This window comes from Ochotona princeps, chromosome 3 (assembly GCF_030435755.1).
Source record: "Ochotona princeps isolate mOchPri1 chromosome 3, mOchPri1.hap1, whole genome shotgun sequence".
Lineage (NCBI taxonomy): Eukaryota > Metazoa > Chordata > Mammalia > Lagomorpha > Ochotonidae > Ochotona > Ochotona princeps.
The window spans coordinates 10,259,220-10,272,699 of record NC_080834.1 but is presented as its reverse complement, the minus strand read 5'-3'; the positions used below and the strand labels follow the sequence as shown (position 1 = coordinate 10,272,699).

At 47.1% G+C, this 13,480-nt stretch overlaps 1 protein-coding gene across 2 annotated transcripts in view; it reads right to left on the bottom strand.

Moving 5' to 3' along the window:
• Nucleotides 1–11,228, bottom strand: part of TSC22D2 (TSC22 domain family member 2) — a 50,153-nt gene extending 38,925 nt beyond the window's left edge. For both annotated transcript variants that reach the window (XM_058661431.1, XM_058661432.1), the window contains exon 1: nt 9,217–11,228. In XM_058661431.1, the coding sequence (XP_058517414.1) occupies nt 9,217–10,997 (1,781 nt within the window). In that variant the 5' untranslated portion in view covers nt 10,998–11,228. The remainder of the gene's footprint in view (nt 1–9,216) is intronic.
• Between the last annotated feature and the right edge of the window lie 2,252 nt (nt 11,229–13,480).

Genomic DNA, 13,480 nt, shown 5'->3' with positions numbered 1-13,480 from the left:
TTAAAGAAAATGTAAAAAAGGTATCCATATTCAGTAGTAAAAGGGAAAACAATCCATGATGGTAAAAGACAATAATTGCACCAAAGTCTTTAGAACCTGCCAATTAGGCCAGCACTGTGGTGTAGCAAACTAAGCCGCTGCCTGTGGTTCTGCCATCCCATGTGGGCACCGGGTGTGTCCCAGCAGCTCCACTTCCCATCCAGCTCCCTGCTTATAGCCTGAGAAAGCAGCAAAGAACGGCTCAAGTGCATGGGTCCCTCCACTCAGCCAGGAAATCTGAAGAAGCTATTAGCATTGGACTGCCCTAACTCTGGCCCTCGTGGCCTTCTGGGAAATAAACCACTGGTTGAAAAATTTCTCTGTTTCTTAGAAATTCTGACTTTCAAATAAAATAAATTTTTAGAAGAAAACTTGACAATAATAGCCAATATTTCTACATATATTGAAAATGAAGAACTCAAAGCACATAGTATGTGCTACTGTTTCTGACTATTTTACCTGGAATGTTCACTATAAATGAGGATTCTGTAGCAAATACTGATAACAATAATTACTCTCCAAACATTGACTAATGGGCAGACTAAAAAAATCTGGGAAACCCAGCTTGTCAAGAAATTTCAAGGTCTCAGAGAAGAACCCTCTGTAAATTCTGAAGGGCCAATCATCAAAGACTTATTAAAATTAAGAGTCCCAGGTAAATCTTGTCAACTGGATCATTTCAAGGTTACAGGTGTTTGCTTGCTTTCAAGCCTGAAGAAAGGTGTAATTTTAAAATGTATTAGAGAAATATTATGTCCCACAAACACCTCAAAATTAGGTTACAACAAAAACTGTGGAAGCTTAAAGGGTGAGGTGTTTGACTTCTGAACTTACTAAACACCTTATTTTCTCTTTTAGACATTTAAAGTCCACTGCAGAACCCTCTTAGGCGGGCATCGATACAAGAAGCAAAGCCACCGCCTGCAATGCTGGCATCCCATGAGTTCAAGTCCTGACTGCCTCACTTCAGATCTGGTTCTCCACTAAAGTGCCTAGGAAACTAGCAGAAACCGTCCCAAGTTCCTCAGCCTTTGTACCCTGGTGGGAAACTCTGATGAAGCTCCCGGTTCATGGCTTCACAGCCGCCTGGAGAGTGACCCAGCAGATGGTAGATCTTTCCCTCTCCATCTCTTTACCTTTCAAATAAATCAATCTTAGGACAAAAAAAAAAAATCAACAAGGGCCATTTCCAACATTGGTATCCAGGTTAACAGATTAAAGATTCCTTAAGGGTTACAATACAACAAATTTGCAGCTACATCAGCTTTTCCTTCTCCCCATCTTATTGTCCACTTAATAAAACAAGACTTCTGACTCTGGGAATACCCCCAAAGCAATGGCTTTGGAACCAAGGTTTTAGTATGGATTATGTCTTATTATTTAAAGATTGTGACTCAACTCACAGCCTCACAATCCTCATTTAAAAAGGGGGAAGAAAACATTTCTTACAGGTTATCGAAAAGATTAAATAAGATTAGATATAGACAGGGTCTGACACAAACCTGCTCCTTGTTTTTAAATAAGATTATAGTTTCTACACAGCTGTGTAAAACTCAACTTTTAGTAAAGCATCTCAATATATACTAAATGTTTCACCATAATTAAGGCTTTACTGAGGTAGAGCTACTTATACTAAACTAGCTAGCATATTCCACTGGATAAGAATTCGGCCTTCAGCAGACTCAAAGATCCTCCAAGATTTTTCAAAGAGTACTAAAATATTTCCAATACACAAAGACCTTTAACAGTAAGATCTTCAAGAAATGTACTTAACAGCAATTATAAATGTACTACACAAACCTACATTTCTTATCATGTCATTTAAGTCCTTTGCTCTGGTCAAAGTGATATCACTTTCCAAATATGAGATTTTCACTCTTACATATCATTACACAAGTTTCCTTCATCCATGGTTTGTAAGCTCATCTCTTTTAGGATTCAGTTTAAGAGTCTCAGAAGAAAGAACAATGTGTTGCTTCTGAGGACAGAAAACAGGTGGCTAAAAAACACAGATGGCAGGCTTCCAATTTATGCTGTTTTGTGTATCTTAAACTATATAAACATATTACCTATGCAGAAAACAATTCTAAAATAAAGTCAATTTATTCTCTCTCCACCCCAATCAGATCTGATGTTCCAAATTGTTTCCAGTAGCACCTTGTATTTTTTCATCATGGCTTAAAATGTCAATCAAATATGCATTTAGCACTCATTTGCATACAGCCTAAGATGGTGGAGAGCAGGACAGTCTTTTCTGTGCGTCAGTCCTTCCTACTCAGCACAGCACAGGCTGAATGACTGCCACTTTGCTGCTCTAAATGTTTCCGTGAACATTCAACCTGTTAACTACTTAATTCCATTCACTATTCAAAAGGTTTAAGTTAGCGGTTCTCCATCATATTTGAAAGCAGGGGACCAGGGGCTGGCGTGATAGCTGAATGCCTATATTCTGGCTGTGCATGCGCCAGGGTCCCACATGGCTCCAGTTGTGTCCTGGCCACTCCACTTCCCAACCCTCCACTTGCTACTTATGACCTGGGAAGATGCTTAAAGCCTTGGGACCCTGCACCTGCATGGGAGGCCCCAAAGCAGTTCCTGGCTCCTGATCAGCTCAGCCATTGCGGCCACTTGGGGAGTGAACCAGCAGACAGATTTTTCCCTCTGAATCTCCTTCTGTGTATCTGCCTTTCCAATAAACACATTAGCAACAACAAAATGAAACAACCCAAAGACTAGGGAATCACATATTGAGCTCATGGACCAGACAGAACCTTAAAAAATCTGACCAGGTTCCAACTGCTGACTTCATACTTTGCAAAAATCGAGTGAAGGCAAGTAACCTGATCAGAGAAACCAGCTAACTGAGCCAGAATTCGAATACAATTTGCCACATTCCTTACAAATGGACTGTTTGGCCTAACTTGGTACTTTTTCTCGGACTCCATCCATACTGTACACGTAAGGACACTTTCAGATCAGCAAGAGATTCTTGGTGTGATGTGCAGCATGCAGAGTGACCTGGAAGAGCAGTCTGGACACTGTAACATTCATGCCTCTTGCCACACGTTATGTCACGCTACCACTGTTCACAAATAACTTGCACACCTCATTTAATCTTTTCACCATTCTTCATACGGAAGAAGCAAGTCTTAAGAGTGCTAAGCAACCTGCTCAAGGTCAAATGCTTCCAATGCGTAGCACAGTTGACTTTTAGCCCAAATGTGCCTGACTCCATTGCCTTTCTGTAACTGCCATCCCACAAAGTCGATGCACAATTAAATACCTTATCGATTTTATTTGATCAAAAGAGTCTTCCTCCCCTTTATTTTTGTTTTGTTTTTGAAAACCAGGTAGACAAAGCAAAGATCTGAGTTTAAAAAATCACTTGGTCAAACTGAAATCTAATTCTACTTTAGAAACTAGTGTTGCTTTAAACTCTGCTTTGGAAATCCTTTACTCACAAATTAAACTATTTGTGTAATTATAATGCTAGTTAATATTTAACATAAGAACATTTAAAAGTATACCAAGCATTATTTACTGTAATTTACACATTGACCACAAAGTCTATTAAACAGAAGAACTGTTTAGTCAAATTTTAGTGAGCATTTTTAAGAAGCTTTGTGAGCTCAAATAATTTAACATTTAGATTTCACTTATTTGTCCAGTGTCCTGATAGTAAGTGTATGATGTTATAAGTATGCTCTTACTAAAAAAAAAAAATCTTAACTTGGTTATCTACAGATTTTTCAGTTACCCATCATAACAAATGCACAACTTAAAGGATGAGAACTCATTTTAAAACTAATGTTAGGATACAAACAAATACAAATCAATACTTACATCTGATTCAGGTTTTTAAATCTGGCAAATAGGGACCAGCACTGGAGTGCAGAGGGCCAAGCCACTGCCGGTGACGCCAGCTCCTCACTGAGTCCCAGCTGCTCCACTTCTGGTGCAGCTCCCTGCTAACGCACCTGACAAAGCAGCACAAGATGATGGCCTAGAGGGCTTGGGCTCCTGCCTCCCTCATGAGAGATCCACCCACTGGGCCTGAGTCCTGGCTCCCTGGCCAGTATGGCCACTTGAGGACCAAATCAGAGGATGGAAAATCTGTCTCTCTTCGCTCTCTCTGTAACTGCTTCAAATAAAACAAACAGATTTGTGTAGCAAGCAATTTAGAGTAACACAGATGAAATTCAAGTTACCAGACTTGAAAGGAGAAATTATGGAACTATTTTGATACAGTAGCCCATCAATAAACCCTAAATATTAGCCAAATCTGAAATATATATATTCAAATATAACTTATTAAAGTCCCAGAACGATGTGTAGGGATAATTCAGATTGGCCGCTGTTCCTAAATCTTTTTTTTTTTTAAAGATTTATTTATTTTATTACAAAGTCAGATATACAGAGGAGGAGGAGAGACAGAGAGGAAGATCTTCTGTCCAATGATTCACTCCCCAAGTGAGCCGCAACGGGCCGGTGCGTGCCGATCCGAAGCTGGGAACCAGGAACCTCTTCCAGGTCTCCCACGCGGGTGCAGGGTCCCAATGCATTGGGCCGTCCTCGACTGCCTTCCCAGGCCACAAGCAGGGAGCTGGATGGGAAGTGGAGCTGCCGGGATTAGAACCGGCGCCCATATGGGATCCCGGGGCCTTCAAGGGGAGGACTTAAGCCGCTAGGCCCTGTTCCTAAATCTTTATGAAAGAGAAGCACTTCTGGCCCTAAACTATCAGATTAAGTTTATTCGAAATAACGAATAATTGATACATCCAAAACATTAGACAAATGATTCAGAAATGCATGTTCTTCGTGAATGCAATGATAATTACACCATCTCCAACAGTATCCTGTAATTAGTGAGTTTAGTGTAAGAAAAACCGAAAGTTAAAAGATTTATTCCAATTCAGGGACTGTACTACAAGTGCCCTTTAAATATTGCCAATTATTAACATTTCTTATTAAAAAATCTGCTCTTCTCATTAATACGGAATTACTTAAGGGACTCTTATTCAGGGTACATTTCACCAGACAGACCTGCTTGTGTAAAGCCTCTTCTTCCTCATGCTTTAGTTAGAGATGCAATCAAGACAAATGCAATTAAGAAGTAAACAGCATCTCTTTAGAAAAGGCAATCCACACTGGTCCTCAAAGAACCGAACAAGAATGAGTCTACTGTCCCTCAGCAGCAACCACCTTTCCTATTCCCACTGCGACCATTCTCCACCTCACCCATGTGTTCATTTTCTGGCCTGACTAGCCACTTCCAACTCTTACCTGAATCCTCTCATACTGTTGGAACAGCTATGCCTTTACTCCGATTCACTGGGTTTGTCATCTGCCTGGTGGGGCTGAGCATGTCTGCTTCCAGTTTTTTCTGGTTGCAGAAAAAGACTCCATTCCAAATCAGCAAGAATCCATACATCCAGTATCTATCTCCCAATTTCCAAATCAATGTTATCAGAATTCTGTATTCTCTTTATTCACAGGAAGGACAGAACATAAGCACTTGTACTACCTGTCCTGTACTGTAAAGCAAGCTTCTCATGGTAAGACACAGGGCAAGATCTGTTTTCCTCCCTGCCCCACCTCTCCTTACATTTTCTGAAATATTAACCCATGTTTGTCCTGAATCATTCACCTCACATGAATTTTTAAACATGTATATCCCAGTGAACATGAAAGGACACATTCCTCCTGACACAGCCCTTCGTTTCAGGATCTTGAGGCACTCTGGGAAATAGTCAGCTTGTTTAAAAATCTATAATTTCCTTAAGGATAAATTGTATTTACTAAGTTATATTTTAGTAATCATGAATGCACCAAATTGTTACACTAAAGAATGTCTTACATAGTTAGGACACTGATTGCTAACTTCTAGGTAAAAATACTTTTGGAGAAGCATAACATGGTATTAGGTAGATGATTTCCACACGGACTGTCAAGCTTTAAGCAAAATTGTCTCCAAAATTCAGTAAAGATACATAAAGCTTCCAAGAAATACAGTTCAAGTGAGCAGTAGTTCCCACTTTTACATTAACTGCAGTGAGACTTTCACACAACAGAGCTCTATGAGGTACCTCCAGGTTTCATGCTGAAAAGTGAAAGCTCTATTTTCCAGCATACATTCATATCATCTTCTCAAGAAAAAAATACAAAAATGCAAAAAAAAATCCACTGTCTCATACCAGACACGTTGCTTGAGAGTCAGAATTTACAATTCGTTCTCAGTAGTCAATAGCAAACTACACAAATAAAATCATTAATAAGATATAGAGGTATTTCCACTAAGGGATCCCTACAATCAGGTTTTCAACAGTCTTTTGGCTGCAGCTAACCGTTCACAATTGCAGCCATTCATGCAAGTTCCTGGAATGCAGCCCACAGAGTTCACACTGGTCAGCTATCTATGGAAAGCAAGCTGTACTGTGTCCCTTCTAGGGCCAGTAATATTTTGTACCTTGCCTATCTACATAAAGGGGGAGGCTATTAAACGTGTAGTTTAAACAAATTTTTTAACATTCGGTGCAAAAGTGAGCAACTTTTTATGAACCCTATTTTCAACTATGATTAGACCCACCAGATTACATACACTTGTCACTGGTAAGCATAAATCATTCTACTGAGAAAGCCTAGATAGAAACACATGCACTTTACAGTAATTACTAAGCTGTGGCAATGCTAACAGTGAACTTCTTTGCATACAAAACCATCAACTCTTTTATAATAGTATTACATATGTATTAAGCTAAGCCCTGGCTCTTTAAAATTGCAACAGAGCTTTGTATTAGGTAATGGAACAAATAATGACATAGTTCTCAGTCTAGATTACGCATTTTCCTTTCTTCTCTCTAAGAAACACACCAGATTTACTGAAGTTTCACTTTTTTTTTTTTTTTTAAGAAAAGCACTTTTGGTCAAAGGTTTTTACTCACAGTTACTCAAGACTTCTGCCTTGGATCTATGTTACATAGGATCAAAAAAAAAAAAAAAAAAAAAAAAAACTAATCCAAAATCACCATATCAATATTTTTCAGATTGTATTGTGCCTGCAAAAGTACTCAACTCGGAAATTTTAAACATACATCTACAAAGCTGCATTATTTAATTTTAAGCATAATACTTGAAAAATGCTCTGCCTTTTACAAAGGGCTTTCCATTACAAAATGTTTTTCTACTTAATGATTTATTCCTTCACCAGGTGTGTTGGTCCAGTGACAGTCAAATGTGTAAGATTACATCTTGGAAACGACCATGTTAATTTAATAACCAATGGAAAACTATAACAAAATTTAGAAATGCACATCTAATAAGCAATGCCAATTTTTAAGGACTGGGGTGAGGAAGTGCCATGTTTAAAACCGAGCTGCACAAGCATCAGAACCCTTCACTGGATGGACTGTGGTCATTGCTAACAATTGGTACAGTATGCCTGTAGCTCAGTAGTATGTCTGACTCAAGATTACCAATTGTCAACACAGTAAGAGGAAGAATCAATGCAACTCTGATGTCCTACCCTAAAGAGTGTACCTCAGAGTTCCCACATAACAACACGGTTCTCTGCTTTACACCATGTCATCATCTTAAACTTCTGAGGAATGTAATTACACTTGCTGAAAATGGAGAGGTGTGAAGAGGAGGGATAATACATTCTTCACCTATAGATGTACTTAAATATAAAAAGGAAGGGATATTGAAAAACCAGTCATTATTTCATGAAGAAATATGGGACGGTTTATAGAAAGAAAGGAAATGATGAAAACAACAGCTTCTGGTACATACAAAGGGGATGATGCCCCCTGTTGACTATTATCACAGGTGAACAAAAATTCAATCTGGTTTTTGATTGTGCCCTGTGTGTGAAACTCGGAGAAACTAGGGAAGAAGAGCTTTTGTGTAGTGGCCTGTAGAGTATCAGTTCCTGTATTTGGTAGTCCCATCCACACAAAACGTCTAGCTAGCTGGGTTCACTTATGGACACGTGGTGGGCTCTAAGAGTTCTCAAAGTGGAACACTCACCACAAGCAACTCACCTACAAAAAACATGAACTTCGAATTACAAAAAGCAGAGAAGATGAATGAATTTCAATGAGCATTTTTTAAAACCAATAGAAGTATATAACAAAAACACAAGGCTGCTTAGAAATAAGAAGTTAAGAATATGAAAGAACTCAAGAAACAACAGAAAAGCTTTCAACATCTCATTGCATTCTACATATTTAAACCTAAAATTTTCTTAAAAAAAAAAAAAAAAATCCCAGGTAATAAATATCTAACCTGTAAAATACCTGAAGCAGTCTCTGTAATTTACAAATGTGGTAATGTGAATTTTTAAAAATGCACTTTGTCAAATTTGTACATGACATTTCCTCAAAAACCACTAACAATCCTTATTAAACCACAAGCAAACACCAACTGCTGTGGAATTGGTGTAGTGATACACCCATTTTCACTGAAGAGGCATCCCCTCGACAGAGGGAGCCGGTCACTAGCGTGGACATTTCTGCTATAAACTTACTCACTGTCAAAAATCACAGCTTTTTTTTTTAAACCGCTGAAAGCTCTACCCAATACCTTCTTTTCCAAACAGAAAGATTCACTGGGACTTAGGAGCATCTTAGATTGTTGCCTACACAAACGAAAATGGTGACGCTGGAGGAGTTGCTGGAAAGCCTCATTGAAAGGCGGAACTGAGCAGGGTGTGGAGAGCCAGGGTGGACCTTTCTCCATCACCCCTGTCCAGATGCCCGGGGCGGGCGGGAGGCCTCCCACAGGTGCTGCATCACCAGAGGGCCTTCTGGGTTTCCAAAACGGAAAGCTGGTCAAAACTTTTTAGGTGTCAGCCTCGAAACTCACACTGACAAGCCTGCTGTCCGCATTCCAGAGCAGGGGACAGGGCACGGGACGCTGGCCTCCTAGCTTGCTGCCTTTAACTCCCCAGGCTTAAGCTACAAGTAATCCTGCTCAATCAACAACGCTTCAGCCCTACGCATTTTCAGGACCTCAAACACCTCTGACCAACCTCATCAGCTCGTTTTTCATTCCGACATAAGCAATCAATTTGACCAAAGCACAAACTAAATTTTAAGAACCCCAACTGAAGAACTCTCCCAGAGCTGCAAGGTTTGGCCAAGCGTCCCTGTTGAACATCGAAAACCAAGGCTGCCATACCTGTCCTCATCACCGTCAACAGGAATCGCTATGCCGAACACGGAGGTGGCGAGGCTGTTCATGGGCGTGAGCTGCAGCGGGTTGGCCAGGGCGTCTGCGGCAGGGGGCTTCGCGACAGGCTTGTTCTCAGCAGTGAGAGAGAGTGGTGCTTGAGGTAGGGGTTCAGACTTTCTCCTAGTATCGTCAGCTGGCCCGGCCAGGGGCTGGGCTGGAGTCTGAAACTGGCTTAAGTCAGACTGTGGCAGACTCGTGGGGGCGCTGTGCGTGCCAGGCGCCAAGGGCAGGCCCGCGTGCGCCAGGCTGCCCAGCTGCTGCGCCGGGACCAGAGGCGCGGGGACATTTGGCATAGTAACAGAAGTGGTAGCCACACTAGGCACGCTGGGGGCGGGCACGGCTGCAGGCACGTTGGCAACTCCGGGCACCAAGGCGTGAGGGCCGCCAGGCAGGGCTGCCAGCTGCCCAGTGCCACCCACGGGCGGCGCAGGCACCACCACCGACTGGGGCGGCCCCACGCCCCCCAGGGCAGCCTGGGGCCCCGGCCCGAGGACCATGGCGTCGCTGGGCTGGGTGGGGGCGCCCAGGAGCGGCGCGCCCACCGAGGGGGCGTTGTGGCCGGGGGCCACGGCAAAGGCGGCGGCCGGGGGCTGCGCGGGGCCGGGCGCCTGCAGGCCGCCTACGTGCTGCTGCGGCTGCGGCTGCTGGGGCTGCAGGTACTCGCCGGGGCCCGAGGGCGCCAGCACGTGCCCGGCCGCTCGCGGAGCCTGCGGGTACACGAAGGACTGCGGCGGCGCCGGCGGCGGAGGTTGCTGCTGCTGCGCCACCGCCGGGCCCGGCTGCGGAGGCAAGGCCAGCGCCACCTGCGCCTGGGCTACGTTGGCGCCAGGGCCCGGCGGGGCGCCCTGCGGCTGGCCCGGCAGCGCGGCGGCCACTGCGGCGAACGGCGGAGCCCCGGGCCCGGCTGCGGCCGGCGGCTGCTGCTGCTGCTGCTGCTGCGGGGCGACGCCGAAGGCCGGCGGGCCCGGGGCGGCCTGGCTCGCCTTGTCCGCCGGGGGCAGCAGCTGTGACACAGCAGCCAAGGAGCTGTCAGGGCCCGAGTCGGGCCCGTGCGCGCCCTGCACCGAGGCCACCAGCACCAGCACCGAGCCGCCCGTGGCGCCCAGGCCGCTGTCGCGCTCGGCCGCGGGCTCCGCGGGGCTGTTGTGCCGGATGCAGTCCCCGGAGCGACTGAGCACGCTGCCGTCCGCGTCCCGCTCGTAGTACTCCATGCACGTCCACCGGCCGCGCCGGTACGGCTCCCCGCTGCCTTGGTCCAGCTTGATGACGCGAAACCGGGAGCTGCTGCAAGTGGCGGGGGGCGGAGGCGGGGCGCCCGAGGCCGCCGGGGTGCCCGAGACCGGGGCGGCCGCCGTCACCAGGCTGCTGGCCAGGGCCCCGGCGACAGTGCGCGCCGGCACGGTTCCTCCTCCGTTGGCCGGAGCCGCCGCCGCCGCCGCCGCGGCCAGCTGCCCATCCAGGAGCAGGTTGGGGGACACGGCCCCGGGGGTCTCCGCCTCGCCGACGTTGTTGAGGGTCTCTTCGGAGGAGCTGCGCTCGCACGCCTCTTCGGGCCCGTAGTCGGTGGTGCGGGACACGTCGAAGATCTCGGAGGAGACGTCCTCCGTGCGCGACTCGTCCGGGTCGTCCAGGCTCTCGGTGTCCTCGGTGATGCTGCTGGCCACCTGGGCCGTGGTCACGCTGGTGATCTGGAAGCAGCTCTTCTTCTTGGCCGGCATCTTGGACATGGTGAGGACGAGGCGGGAGGGTGCCGGGGCACGCCGGCTCCTCGGGGATCCCGCCGGAAGCGGCGGCCAAGGGCAGAGGCGGAGGCACAGCACGGGCTCCCCTCGGCAGAGACACAAAGTCCGGGGCGGAGGAGTCACGGGCCGGGCCGGGCGGCGGGCGCTCGCCCAGACATCCTGCTGCCCGCGGTCGGCGGGTGCCCCTCCGGCCGCTCCTCCCTCGGCGGCGGCGGCGCCTCGATGCGAGCGAGCCCCGCGGCGGCGGCTTCCTGCCTCGCCCCCGGGGCCGCCGCGCTCAGTCCGTCCGGCTCCGAGCCGCCCGCACGCTCAGCAGGCCCGGGTGGGAGTGGGAGGGCGACGAGGAGCAGCAGCAGCAGCAGCAGGAGGAGGAGGAGGCGGCGTGAGGGGCGGCGCTGCTGCCCCGCTCGGGCTCCTTAGGACGCGGCCGGCGGCAGCGCGGAGGGAAGACGAGCAGGAGGAGGAAGAGGAGGAGGAGGAGTGGCGAGGCCGGAGCCCAGAGAGTCCAGATTGCGCTGGGAGCCGCGGGCCGGCGGCCCTCGGAGCCCGGCTCTAGCCGGAGCCCGGCCCCAGGGACATGGTGGCGGAAGCCCGCTCCGGGGCGAGGGGAGGCGGGCTCGGTCCTCCCCGCGCAGGGGGAGCCACCCCCGCGGGCGGCGGTCTCGGCCTCCCTCGCGCCTCTCGGGGAGGAGTGAGGGGCGGCGGCGGGCCGGGCGAGCGCAGGCGCTCCGGCGGGGCTGAGGGAGCGGAGGCTGGCTTCTCGAACTCCTCCTCGGTGCTCCCGGCCGTAAATCCTGGAGAAACTGAAATTCAAACTGCTCAAGCGGCGGCTGCAGCGCCCTCCCCTCGGCCAAGATGGGGCTGAAATGGCCGCGCCAAGGATGCTGGGAGGAGCAGCAGTCCCGCCGCCGCCGCCGACTAAAATGCCGCCGCCGCCGCAGCTACCGCCAGCGCCGCCGCTCCGTGACGCACCGGCGTCGTGACGTCACCGCCACGCCCCCTCCGGTTTCCTGCAGCTTCGCGTGGAAGCCGGGGGTGGATGGGCGGAGCTAGAGGCGAACACACAAGGGGAACGGTTTTTTTTTTCTTTCTTTCTTTCTTTAAAATGTTTTTAATTTAAAATTTCGCTGACGGTTCTGTAAGGGCTGAAGAGCTAAAGACCGTTTGTGAACTCCCGGCGCGGAGAAGCTTGCAGTTCCGCTAATCTCATGATTTCTGTTTGTTCTCTGAGACCCTGGAAGCCCGGAGGTCATGTGCTGTGTGTAAATGTTTAGTGAAATCTTGGTGATAGGAGGGCGATAGTCGCGGGGGCCTCGCAGGGGGAGAATTAAACGGGATCTAGAGGGATCCCGTTGGAGGAGCCGACTCAGTTAAAAAAATCTTGAAAATAAATGTTGAGCACCACAGTCAGGACAGTGAGTTGTAGAGACGAATAAGGATGATTAACCAAGTAAAGCCAGACAGATTGAGTCAGAAAAAACGATCCCTCAGCCAGAAGGTCTGTCTCCAACAATGGCATCAGGGGAGGGTTCCTGGCCCAGGTTGAAGTCAGTTTTAAGAAAGAATAAGGGTTAACGAACGTAATCCTGATTGTCTTGGATCTGCTGTGATTCCAGACTGGAAGAGTTCATGTACACTCTGGAAACTTTTTACTTTCTGCATGAAAGCAACCTCATGACTCCACAAATGTGGAACCTGCTGCATGGAGTAGTTAGAGTGCTTTGGTTTATTCTGAAGCCCTTGATTGGAGCCAGGGTGATCATGGTTTGAGTTGGCCATGAACAACCCTGAAGGGTTAGGAAGTACCCTTTCCTGGTACAGAGAATAACTGTGAAGGTACTGGCAGTTTAACCACTTTGTAGCTACCCTCCAGCAAAAGAAACTGGGAAGGCCATTCTTTTAAAGGAACAGCAACAAAACAACAAATAGTGTAGCGGCTTTCGAATTCTGATATGTTAAAAAAAAAAAAGTCATCATTTAGGTAAAATCTTAAAAAGCCTTCCTAGAAATCAAAATTTTCTAACTACTACAAATTTAGTAATTACATCATGATAACTTACACAAATCATTGTGTTGTCTGTGGCTTTGCTCAGTGCTTGAGTCTTGGAAGAATAGAAACCCTTCTTACCTGAAAAGATTCTGATAATTAAAAATTAGAGAGGATACGGTCTGCTCTTCATTGTAAGTAATGTATAGATAAGTCTTTCAGCTTTATGTGAAACCATATCCTCGAAACTCAGTGACTGAGGTCAGGATGTGAAATAAGATCACATAATAATATCCTTGTTTCTGAAGCTAGTGGGAGCGCAAAGCAGCAAGGTGTAATACTATGCTGCTGTTGGGGCAGAGAGCTAGAGCAATGTTTCATTTCCCCTAAATCTGTAATCTAACAATTGTTCAGGATAGCTTTCCATCAGTAAGTTAGATGAACTGATTACATATAAAATGAATGTACAGCAGCTTATTTA